Here is a 12575-nt window from a genome sequence, read left to right as displayed (position 1 = left end):
GTGTGTGTGTGTGTGTGTGTGTGTGTGTGTGTGTGTGTGTGTGTGTGAATCAGGAAGTGAGAAGTAAGAAGCCAGCCGATGGTAGGGACAGTGTGTGGAGTGGGGGCAGGGCACCGTCTCCGCAGGGTCCCTCCCCAGACAAAGGATGTCCACTGGAATGTCTCTTCACTATAAGCCTTGTTCATTGCCGCAGCCCCTGGGCCTGGCTGAATACATGATGACAGGCGCTAAGTGCCAGGCACTTCAGTGCTTGTTCAGTGCAGCACAGGCCCTCCTGTATCACAGCTGGACCCATGGAACAGGTACCATTATTAGCCACGTCATAAAGATGGGAAATGGAGACTTAGAGAGCCGGAGTTATTTGCCCAAATTACTCAGCCAGAAGACCACCTGGCAGCAATCACTCCCTAGGAAGGAGTGAGAGGGAGCGCACAGAAGCCCATACCTGGGCCATCGGCCCCTGGGAAATGGATATCTGGATGTTGCATCTCAGGCAAGGCCCAAGAATGGAGGCTGAGGAGCACACAGGTCCTCCTTGAGTCTGGGAACAACCCTGGAAGGACAGGTGGGATCTGGGATTCTTCAGCAGGGGCAGGACAGAAGCTAGGAGAAGGATCTTCAGGTGAGGTGTAGGGGGCCACATGTTCATCTCAGCCCGGGGCACCAGAAATCGGCTCCAGCTAAGTTGCTGAAAATCATTTCCCCCAAAACCAAGTTGCCAAAATTCAAGTTGTCAAGTGACTAACTTGTTAAATAACTGGTTCAAAAAATTTAACCCACAAAAGTTTACAATAATTTCCTTTGAACATTTAAAAAAGCTCCATACTTCTGTTTTGCATTTAGCCATAGCTATTTCGCTGTGGTGGCCAATTAAATACAGGCACATTTATACTTTGGGTCTATGGCTTTGGGAATGAGAATTTCCTGTGTATCTTATACAGTAGAGTGATATGCATGTATGTCATAGATTTATATACAAAAAGACCAGTTTCTTGGTTCCAAAACATTTTCTACCTAGTTGACTATTTTTCCTGTTTCTCTTAATTCGTGGATTCATTAATTGGCTCGAATGAATTAATATTTTGCAAATATTTGGCATATGTTTAAAATTTCAGGCCCCTGGCCTGTGATATCTGATTGGTGCCTTGTATGTGACAGCAGGAATTTGTACTTTAAATGTAGTTTTGGGAAGGGAGGTTTAAGAGGGAAGGGGCATAAGTATACCTATGGCTGATTTATGTGATGTGCAGTAGACACCAACACAATATTGTAAAGAAATTATTCTCCAATTAAAAATAGATGTTTAAAAAAATGTGGTTTTGTGCCAATTTGCCTCTAAACCCTTTCTGTGGATTTGGTTTTCCAAGCAGGCTAATGAATGCTTGTTTTTACACACCAACGGCAACTTTCTCAAGTTATGAAATGTACTTTTCTTTAGCCAAACGTCATGTGTCTACAGAAATTGAAGACAATCTAACTGGACTTAAAGAAGAACCTTCAATAAACCAAACCTTGACTAAAAAGGGAAGGGAGGGGGAAAATCTCCCAAAAGCTGTTAACTTTGTACCATGCAACGGAAACTATGGTCAGTTTCTTAAGTTTCCCTGGCTGGAGAGTTTGATAAATGAGTCATTCAGTGAGATGACTGCTTGGCAAGCTGGTTTTTGGCAAGTTGGCAAATTTACTGTATAACCTGGTGGAGGTGTTGAGGGAAGAAGCATGCTAAGGCTCCTAGGAGGCCTCTTCAGACAGAGGGAGGGGCTGAGCTCCCTGATAGAAGGGAATGTAGTACTTGTCAGACCGAAAGATTGTCACAGACAAGTGATGAGGATGGAGGTGAGAAGAGATAGGGATCAGGGGCCCCCTCGGAGGCTGAGGCAGGGAAGAACTTTGGCCCTAGGACTCCACACAGGCCTCACAGCTCTTTGCTCTGTTCTGTGGGTGAGGACACAGGCAACTGGATTCCCCATTCAATATTCTCTCTACAATGAACCGAAGGAGGCTGCTTCAGGCAGTCCCACACTCCTTCCGCTCAACTGCCACTCGCTCCCTCCCCTCCATGGGTCCTATGGCCTGAGGTCTCTCAGGGCAAATTTTGATGTTTGCCCTGAGATGTCAGAGCAGAGTCCGGACTTGGACCCTGGGGAAAGGCCTTGCATCCCGGCAGCCGGTGTCTTAGGAGGAAGGAAACCCTCCAATAGCACTTGGTTGCCATGAGAACTCCCACCCTGGAGACTCACTGATCAGGAAATGAGTGAGTGAGTGTGTGTGTGTTGAGGGGTGTGGGGGTGTATGTTGCAGGGCCCCTGGGTACCTTGGCTGGATGACGAAGACCCAGCTCACAGCCCAAAGCCTCTGGGCCCCGCCCCGGACCCGCCTCCCGCGCAGGCCCCGCCTCCCGCGCAGGCCCCGCCCACTGCCCCCCGCCCGCGGCCCGAGCCGCGCTCACTTCTCTACGTTCACCAGAATGTAGCGTCCGTCAAAGAATTGAAGCCAGCCCTGCATGAGCAGCGCCCACTGGATGCCGAAGGCCGCCAGCAGAAAGTTGAAGCCCACGGAGCTGTAGCCGTAGCGCTGCAGGAAGGTCATGAGGAACCCGAAGCCCACGAAGATCATCACGTGTACGTCCTGGAAGCCTGTGGGGAGAACACAGCCCAGAGTCCCGGTGGCCTAGCGAAGCTCCCCGCATAGCCCTGCGTCTGGTGGCCTAGCGAAGCTCCCCGCCGCAGCCCTGCGTCTGGTGGCCTAGCGAAGCTCCCCGCCGCAGCCCTGCGTCTGGTGGCCTAGCGAAGCTCCCCGCCGCAGCCCTGCGTCTGGTGGCCTAGCGAAGCTCCCCGCATAGCCCTGCGTCTGGTGGCCTAGCGAAGCTCCCTGCCGCAGCCCTGCGTCTGGGCCAGCGCAGTCCGCGGCTGAGCCTGTGTCTGCTCCGCCACTGGCCGGGCCTGGGCCACACTCCAACCCCCATCCCGCCACCCCTACATCTGGATCCTGAGGCTCCTGCAGTAATTATGACTCTGCTGTGAGTAGAAGAGCCACTACTACCCCATCACATCATAAGATACAAACTGCCATGTATACAACAGATAAAAAACGAAGTCCTACTGTATAGCAAAAGGAACTGTAGTCAATATCCTATAATGAACCCTTGTGGAAAAGAATATGAAAAAAAATGTATTTTTATATATGTATAACTGAATCACTGCTATACACCACAAACTAACATAACATTGTATATCAATTGTACTTCAATTAGAAGAAAAAAAGCCTCTGGGGCGGACTGGGCTGGGGAGAGGGAGGTGAGACCCCCACTTTAGATCACTTAGACCACTGGGTTTTAAGGCCAAGGAATGCCCGAGCGTCTCTGTTGGGAGATGACAGCCCCCTTTCACTGCCCTCACCAAGGGCCTTACCTGCGCAATTCCATTCTTCTGCCATGGAAAAGTTAGTCTCATTTGGCCTAGGAGTCCCTTGACTGGCCAAAATAATTAGGTACCATAACAAATGAAAATCATAAAAAGCAGGAACTTTAAAAAAAAAAAAAAGAGAGAGAGAGAGACCAGAGAGGGTTCTTGCTTACAACAGGACACTGACAGCCCAACAGTTGAATGTGGAATGAGCACTGAAGTTGGAAAATCATAATTTTCACAATGAAGATTTCATCACTGGATGTTAAAATCCAGGGACAGACTTTGAGGAAGATCAAGGTATTTGCGTTGTCTTAAAGGAGTCTCCCCATAGATTGCTTATGAGTTGTAAAGGAGAGTGAAAAAACATCCGGTAACCATACAGCAGAGAAATTGGGCAACATCTTGACAGTGTGATCACAATTAACACCACCTGTGTGGGACACCCGGACCTTGTACACCTTCAGGAAGATATTCTGAAAAGGACACATCACCTATGTAGTGCTCTGGCTGAGAAGGCACAGTCCCAATCTAATCACGAGGAAACACCAAACAACAAAGGAACATGCTATTAGAAAGGGGTGGAAGCTGGACTCTTGAAAAATATCAGTGTCTTAAAAGATAAAGAAAGGCTGCCCTTGTGAACGTCTGTTATAGGACAGACACATGCTAGGTGCTGTACCTACACAGGAATGTTCTAGGTTAAAGAGGCTAAAGAGACAGGTCAAATAAATCCAATACTTGACCCTAGACTGGATCCTGGATTTGGCTGCGGTAGGGAGTGGGCGTGGGTGCAGGGGAATGCCACAAAGGTTTGTATTGGGTCCACTGACAAAATTGTATAGGGACAGTATATTAAAGTAGCGTACAGTGTAAATTCATGAAGTTGATTACTGTGGTGATGGAAGAGAATGCCTCTATTCTTAGGAAACAGTGGAGTAATTAAGGTGGCCAGACCGCAATATGTATAACGGACTCTCAGTTCAGAGGAAAAGGAACTGTATGTACGTGTTTGCTTTTATGTGGGAAAAGAGAGAGATGCTTAATGGGAGTTAAAAAGAGTACATAGAAAGGGAACTGCAGGGCTCACCAAGCCTGGCCTGGCCCCACCCGCCAGTCTCCTCCTTCCTCCTTTCCTCGGCCCTCCCTTCCCTCTGGTGCCCCAGCTGCACTGGCCTCCCTGGGCTCAGTCTCTCTCTGGACCTTTGCCTGTGGTGGTCCCTCCACATAGGACGCTGTTCCTGCAGAATGGCCAGCAACTTCTCTTCTTGTTGTTTAGTTGCCCAGTCGTGCCTGACTCTCTTCTTCTGTCCATGGGATTCTCCAGGCAAGAATACTGGAGTGGGTTACCATTTCCTTCTCCATTTCTCCTTGTGGATCTCAGCAAAAAGTCACCTCATCACAGAGGCCTTCCAGACCCCTGAGTTTCAACTTAATTCACTTCCTCATGACACCTTCTTCTTTCGTTTCTAGTTCTTACAACAATTTGTAGTTAGGTTTGTTTGTCTGGCCCACTAGACTTTAAAGCTCCAAGGAGTCAAATGGTGGTGGTGGTTTATTTGCTAAGTCATGTCCAACTCTCTGCGATCCCATGGACTGTAGCCCGCCAGGGTCCCCTGTCCATGGGATTTCCCAGGCAAGAATACTGGAGTGGATTGCCATTTCCTTCTCCAGGGGATGTTCCCAACCCAGGGACTGAACCTGCATCTCCTGTACTGCAGGCGGATTCTTTACCGCTGACGTACCAGGGAAGCCCCAGAAGTCCAGGCCAAGCCTGTTTTGTTCACGCTGGTATTCTCCACTGCCTATAGCCATTCCCTGATGCCCCATAAATATCCCTGAAGGGATGAATGGATAATTACTGTTGTGATCTCAGGAGTAGCCAGACATGCCAGCTGAGCAGCAGCCAAGGGCCCCGGGTGGCACTTCACCATCAGGGGAGACTGTAGACCCTCTCCTGTCTGATGTCTCCTACCCACTGGGTAGACAGGCCCTGATGTCCACAGCAGCCTGGTGAGCCACAGTGCGGCCGGGCAGCGATGCTCAGGCTGTCCTTCCCCTCCCCCGTTGCCCTCATCTGTCTCCCCTGCAGGCTTCCCTGAGGCTGGGTAAGGGTTGAGGCACAGAAGTTGATACAAGAGAGCTGTGGGTCTCACCCCAGCACTGTGCTCTGAGCTTTGAGCTTCTTTTGCGCAGACTTACACAAACAGCAGCTCGGCTTGGGCTTCCCAGTGTGTGAGACTGATTTTTTGTCGTTATCGTGTTTTATGGTTTATCGTGCTTCTGTTGTGGAGGAAACTGAGCTAACATATGTGCAGCGCCATCCATGGTGTCATGGTGACTCTTGGGAAGAAGCTGACGGGTGACAGACTGGAGAGAGAGGGAGGAGACACCTCACACCACAGAGGAAAGCAAATGCAAGGAAGGAGGAAGAGGTTGCTGGGGAGGGAGGGAGGTGCTGGGTCTAGGGCTGATCGTGAGAGTTTGAGATGACCCCGTGACCCCGGGGGTGGGTGGTGTCGGTAAGCATCAGGCGGGGTAGTGTGGGCGCAATGGAGCCTGGCCATTGGGGTTGGAGCTGGACTCTGAGGTCCAACAGACCTGCACACAGAGCTGGGAATTGGAACGATGAGCGGGAGACAGGAGCCGAGGACTGGCCGGCGGAATTGAGCAGATTAGACAGGGACGGTGCTGGCAGGGAGGTGAGGGGAACCCGAGAAAAGGTAGCATCGCAGACTTCCATAGCAAGAAACGTGAGCTCTTTGGAGGTGGGGGAAGCAGGTGGGCAGGGGCAGGGGCTCGGCCTCAAGAGACTGGAGGTGGCCTTCCTGGGGGCTGCCTTCAGTTCTCCCTGTGGCCTGGGACGAAAGAGCAGAGAGCACACAGCTTCTCAGGGCTTCTCCCTGCCGGTCCCCACCTCGCCAGTTCTCCGTTCTTCTCTGTGACTCCCCGGCTGTCCTGACCTCTGTCTCTAACCCTTCTGTGGATATCTGTTTCTTGTCCCCCAACCTCAGGCACACAGACTCCAGCTTTGCTCTTTCCGCACCTTCCTTATTCGCTCTCTTAATCCCTTCTATCTCCTAAACTGGTCCTTACTGGAATATGAATGTTTTTCAGTCACTAAGTCGTGTCTGATTCTTTGCAACCCCATGGACTGCAGCACACCAGGCTTCCCTGTCCTTCACTGTCTCCAAGAGTTTGCTCACACTCATCTCCATTGAGTTGGTGATACCATCAAACCATCTCATCCTCTATTGTCCCCTTCTCCTCCTGCCCTCAATCATTCCCAGCATCAGGGTCTTTTCCAATGACCTGACTCTTAGCATTAGGAAGCCAAAGTATTGGAACTTCAGCTTCAGCATCAGTCCTTCCAATGAAGATTCACAGTTGATTTCCTTTAGGATTGACTGCCAAATGAGTTCGATGCTACTGAAAATGCTTTTAATAATAATGATCCAGAACTTCCCTGATGGTCCAGGGGCTAAGACTCTTCGCTCTCAAAGCAGGGGTACTGGATTCGACCCCTGGTCAGGGAACTAGATCCCACATGCCACAACTAGGATCTGGGGCAGCCAAATAAATAAATAATAAATATATATATATATATATATATTTTTTAATGGTCTGAAGGTCCAGATTGTATGACCTTTAGCAAGGACATAACCTCTTTGACCTCAAGTTTCTTTTTTTGTAAAATGAGGAATAGTAACAGAACTCAGAGGTGTGTGATACACATTTAATGTCACCCAATCGAAGCCCTGGGTATAAACGTGATTCCTCAGCAATTGCTTGCTGTTGTTCAGTCGCGTCACTCGTGTCTGGCTCTTTGAGACCCTATGGACTGCAGCACACCTGGCTTCCCTGTCCGTCACCGTCTCCTGGAGCTTGCTCAAACTCATGTCCATCGAGTCGGTGATGCCATCCAACCATCTCATCCTGTTGTTCCCTTCTCCTCCTCAGCAATTGCTTAGTTATATTAATTACTACTTCTCGCTTTCTCTTTCAAGACTGGCCAGGTGCTTTGCATTGGGTTGGCGACTTGCTGGGGGTCAGTGGAAGTTGGTAAGACAACGACTCTCTTTCCCTACTTTCCCCAGCCTGTAGTGAGTGACTCAAGCAGCCAGGCAGAGTCCCTCCACCATGGGAGGTCCCTGAGGGGCAAGCATGGCTCCTGGGGGCCAGTTCTGAGAGCCGCCACCAGGGGGCGCCAGTACACAGCTGTTCTGCGACCCCTTCCTGGCTCACTCTCTTGGGAAGGTCTGAAGAAGGCCAAGAGAAATTTTCTGAAATCTGAGGATCAAGTTCCCCATGCTGGTGGGCAACATCAGCTCTCTCTCCAATGCTTCTTCAGCCCTGCAGCAGCCTGGGGACAGGCTCTTCCCATGCTCTACAGGCCAGCCCAGCCTAAACTGTTGCTTTCAAATCCACTGGCCAGTCCCTCAATTCCCCAAGGCTCTGTGTCCACTTCTCCCACAACTCAGAGCTGGACAGAGAACCATCCCATCACTGCAAACCCTCCTGGGGAGGTGGTTGAGGGAGTGGCAATGCCACAGAGACTGGGGGAAGCAGGCTTTGTGCAGTGTGAGGGCTTGGCCTCACCCCTGCCTATGCCACTGACCAGCTGGGAAAATCTCTAAGCTCCATCTCTAGCAACATAAAATAGCAACAAATACACTCCTTGTCTGACATAGCAAGCAAAAAGTGCTTGTGAGTGGGAAGAAGGTTTCTCTGGTGGCAGGTAAAGAATCTACCTGCCAACGTGGGAGACACGGGTTTGAACCCTGGGTTAGGAAGATCCTCTGGAGAGGGGAATGGCAACCCACTCCAGTAGTCTTGCCTGGAGAATCCCATGAACAGAAGAGCCTGGTAGGCTACAGTCCATGGGGTTGCAAAAGAGTTGGACGTGACTTAGTGACTGAACAACAAGTGGGGACAGCACAAAGGAATTTAAATGCTATAGTGGTTCACACTCATGGTCAAAGAGATATTCCTTGGCCACATCACTAAAGTGATGTGAAGTGAAAGTCGCTCAGTCGTGTCTGACTGTTTGCCACCCCATGGACTCGTCCATGAAATTCTCCAGGCCAGAATACTGGAGTGGGTAGCCTTTCCCTTCTCCAGGGGACCTTCCCAACCCAGGGATCGAACCCAGGTCTCCCGCATTGCAGGTGGATTCTTTACCAACTGAGTTATCAGGGAAGGCACATCACTAAATGGATGCCAAGCCTGCACTTAAACACCTTCAGCGACAGCACCAGTCCCTTCTGAGGAAGCTTGATACCAGCGTTTACTGTCCTCTGGTTTCATGTCATGAGACATGCCCTCCTGGCTACCCATTATCTTCAATCTTCCAAGAGTTCCTGTGCATTAAATAACATTCCCATTTCATAGATGAGCATACTGAGACTCAGTGTGATTAGAGAGGTGGCTTAATCTATTTTGGGTTTCCCTGGTGGCTCAGATGGTAAAGAAGCTGCCTGCCATGCAGGAGACCTGGATTCAATCCCTGGGTTGAGAAGATCCCCTGGAAAAGGAAACGGAAACCCACTCCAGTATTCTCGCCTGGAGAATCCCATGGACAGAGGAGCCTGGTGGGCTACAGTCCATGGGTCACAAAGAGTCAGACACAATTGAGTGACTAACACTTTCACTTTACTCCATTTCAAGTGATGGGCCCATATCTGTTTAATTCCAAAGTCAGCTGCCAGGTTACACTGCCCTCTGCTTGAGGAATGCACAAATCTGAGGTTTAGTTCCCAGGAGCACAGGGTGAACCTTGCTGCCTGTTTTATGAACCAGACCTTCAGGTGTTTGAAACTGTAGCATCCTCAGCCTTAGGTCATTTCCTTTCTCCCTGTTTTCCCGGGAAGCTTCAAGAGCCCGGCTCTGATGGCTTCTCCTTAGGCCAACCTCCCCAGACACTGCCCGGAACATCAGCCCAGGAGGAAGCTCGTGTTCAGCAGCTTGGGCTTTCAGGGCACTGCCAGGATGGGTCCCCAGCTGGTTCTGTGCCTACTATTTACCAAGGGGCCCATGACCCGGGAGCCATATTCAGACACCCCTGGTCCCCAGCTTGAGTCAGCTGGAGCTAGACTTCTCTGAAAACTGAGATGCCCAAAGGACTCCTCCAATCCTCGGCAGGAATGAAGGCTGCACAGGTGTTGACAGCATGGAACCAAGAACTCAGAAAGTACCTAAAGGGACTGCACTCACTCCACGCCCCTGGGAACTGCCTTGAGGCCCGGGAACCCAAGCTTGGGGCCACACCTACGTTCCAACTCCTAGTCACAGCCACAAGTAGGGAAGGAGAAGAGGGGAAAGGTGAGATGAAAGGGAGGAGAGCAGTCCAGGAGGGTGGGTTCAGGTCCCTGGAGCTCCTATGCTGGCTCACTAGGTTTCTGGATGAGTGACTTTTGCAAGACATGTCCCCTCTCTGGCCTCAGTTTCCTGGTCTGTGAAATGGGAGTCATAACATTGCCAACAGTCATGTACAGACGTGAGAGTTGGACCATAAAGAAGGCTGAGCGCCAAAGAATTGATGCTTTCAAACTGTGGTGCTGGAGGAGACTCTTGAGAGTCCCTTGGACAGCAAGGAGATCAAACTAATCAATCCTAAATAAAGGAAATCAATCCTGAATATTCACTGGAAGGACTAATGCTGGAGCTGAAGCTCCAATACTTTGGTCCCCTGATGCTAAGAGCCAAGGCATTGGAAAAGACCCTGATGCTGAGAAAGATGGATGGCAGGAGGAGAATGGGGTGACAGAGGATGAGATGGTTGGGTGGCATCATGAACTCAATGGACATGAGTTTGAGCAGATTCTGGGAGATGGTGAAGGACAGGGAAGCCTGGCGTGCTGCAGTCCATGGGGTTGCAAAGAGTCAGACACGACTGAGAGACTGAACAACGACAAACAAGTCATGGAGGGAAGATCAGTTTGCATAGGAGACTGTCGGAGATGAACTTTAGGGTCCCTTCTGAAACTAACAGTCCATGACTATGTGAGTACCAACAGTTAGAAAGAGACTGCCATTGGCTGTTGGCAGATGGTGTGGAAAGCTAGAAAGCACAAGGGCTGGGAGTCCAGAGGTTGGGCCAACCCAAGTAACCTTGCCCCAGTTCTTCTAACTGCTGAGTCCTAGGGCCTCTGCATTTCGTACTCATCTAGTAATTGCTGCATTATGAAGTGAGGACTCCATGCCCAGCACAGTGCCAGAACTTTATGTGCCATGTCTCATGCCAGCCTCACCCCACTCCAGTAGGGTAGGTCCCATTATTGGACAGATGAGGAAATCGAGTCTGTGTATTGTTGATATTTGCTACAGGTTACCCACCTGGCTGAGGGCAAAGCCGTGACACAGGTGAGGTGTGGTGACTCTGTGGACATGCTGTTAATCATGGCACCTCGGATGCCAGAGAATTCAGGGGGTGTTTCTCTCCCTCTCCAAGCCAAAACATGGTTGTGCTGTGGTCCTCCACACCAGCAGGGCTGGTAAGCCAATGAGCCACCCCTGCAGCCCTTGACGTTGGAACTACTCTCTTAAGGTGGAGAGTTTGGGCACAGCTGGACAGGAGAGCTAAGGTCACCCACTGGCTGGGGTCTCCTGAAGACATCAAGAAGGGCTCTCTGAAGGAGGCTGGAGGTCTCGGAGGACACCTGGAGGGAGCTCTCTTCATGAGTTTTCGCAAGCTGAAAGGAATCTGGGCACGCCTGGCCATTTCTGGAGCTTAACCTCCAGACACTGGGAAGTCTCCATAGTTGGGAGCCTAAGAGGGGCGGGGCAGGGGGCTGGGGGCGGCATTTCCTTCTGCAGCTCCGGCCGAGGCCAGGCAGGACCCTCCGCCCGGGGGGAGGGGACCCCCAAAGTGGACCTGCAAGGTGGCGGGACTTACTCGGGTAGCGATAGTAGAATTCGTTTTCCAAGTCAGTGGACAAGTTCTTGATCACCTTCTCCTCCATCCAGTGGGGATCGGCATCCATGTCGTAGCGCACGAACACGCCGAAGAGGGCTATCAGGGCCACCTCCAGGAGCAGGCAGACGACCGGCAGCCGCCAGCGGAGATTGGTGTTCCAGATCATGCTGCAGGGGGCGCCTGGCCGGGGCGGGCAGCGGGCTGTTCGGAGGCTTGAAGGCAGGACAGCCTTATAAGACCTGGGGCAGGGGCGGGGCGGGGCGGCCGAGTCGGGTGTTGCGGAACAGTTGATCCGGGTGCCGCCCGCGCGCTCGCCCAACTGGCGAGGGGACCCGCGGCTCCGGGCTCGCCCTGCAACCAAGGGCCCCCCGCATCGGGCTGGGGGGCGAGGGGGACGGTAGCAGGCGCAGGAACCGAGAGGGCAGAGGGCAGGGAGGGATTAAGGCGCCCAGCCTCTGTGGATCCCACAGATGCCAGGCAGCAACTGCTTTCCCCGTTTTGTTCCGGTGAACAGAGAAAGGAAAAGAAGATCCTTTGCCTCCCACCGAGATAAAAATGAAGGCATTCCGAGACAGAACTCTTCACCACTGCCATCATCATCATTGCTTTTCTTCTGCTTCGGCGTCATCCCTTTCTTTTCCTGATTACAAAATTCATACAGGTACCCGAAAAACCAGGAACGTCCAAGAAACTGTCACAGACCAGGGAAGCCTGAAAAGACAGGGCCAGATCAAGGCGATGTGGTACCCAGGGACTGTACCCTGGCACAGAATGAGAATGTTAATGGGAAAACTGGCGAAATCCAAATAAAGTCTGAAGTTTAGTTACTAGTGCTGGTTTCTGAGTTGTGACAAGTGTACCCTGGTTATGCAAGTTAGGAGGGATGGGGGTGGAACAGGGGCACTTTCTGTACTACCTTTGCAACTTTTCTGTAAATTAACATTATTCCCAAAGAAAAGGGCTTTAAGAAATTTACATATATATGTATGAAAGTGACAGTCACTCAGTTATGTCCGACTCTTTGTGAGTCCCATGGACTATACAGTCCATGGAATTCTCCAGGCCAGAATACTGGAGTGGGTAGCCTTTCCCTTCTCCAGAGGATCTTTCTGGTCCAGTAATAAAAAGATAGTAGGGACAGTTTAAAATTTTTTCACAAGTTCATTGAGCTATGATCAGAAATTATCTATAGGTTAACATAAGTGATCTCGACATGACATAAGATAAAATTTAACTATGTAATTTGTTATATCTCT

At 50.8% G+C, this 12575-nt stretch overlaps 1 protein-coding gene across 3 annotated transcripts in view; it reads right to left on the bottom strand.

Annotated features, from left to right (window-relative positions):
- RHCG (Rh family C glycoprotein) overlaps nucleotides 1-11554 on the bottom strand; it is a 26724-nt gene extending 15170 nt beyond the window's left edge. For 2 of the 3 annotated variants that reach the window (XM_040257573.1, XM_040257574.1), the window contains exons 1-2: nucleotides 11299-11509; nucleotides 2450-2636 (exon numbers count right to left, since the gene is read on the bottom strand). In XM_040257573.1, coding sequence (XP_040113507.1) covers nucleotides 2450-2636; nucleotides 11299-11485 — 374 coding nt within the window. In that variant the 5' untranslated portion in view covers nucleotides 11486-11509. Of the gene's footprint in view, nucleotides 1-2449; nucleotides 2637-11298 lie in introns of all 3 variants that reach the window. The other variant, XM_040257571.1, reaches the window with a different exon arrangement.
- Nucleotides 11555-12575: the final 1021 nt, after the last annotated feature.

Source organism: Oryx dammah, unplaced genomic scaffold (assembly GCF_014754425.2).
Source record: "Oryx dammah isolate SB20612 unplaced genomic scaffold, SCBI_Odam_1.1 HiC_scaffold_16, whole genome shotgun sequence".
In the NCBI taxonomy this organism is placed as follows: domain Eukaryota; kingdom Metazoa; phylum Chordata; class Mammalia; order Artiodactyla; family Bovidae; genus Oryx; species Oryx dammah.
The sequence above is the reverse complement of the archived record's forward strand: the minus strand, read 5'-3'. Positions and strand labels throughout refer to the sequence as shown.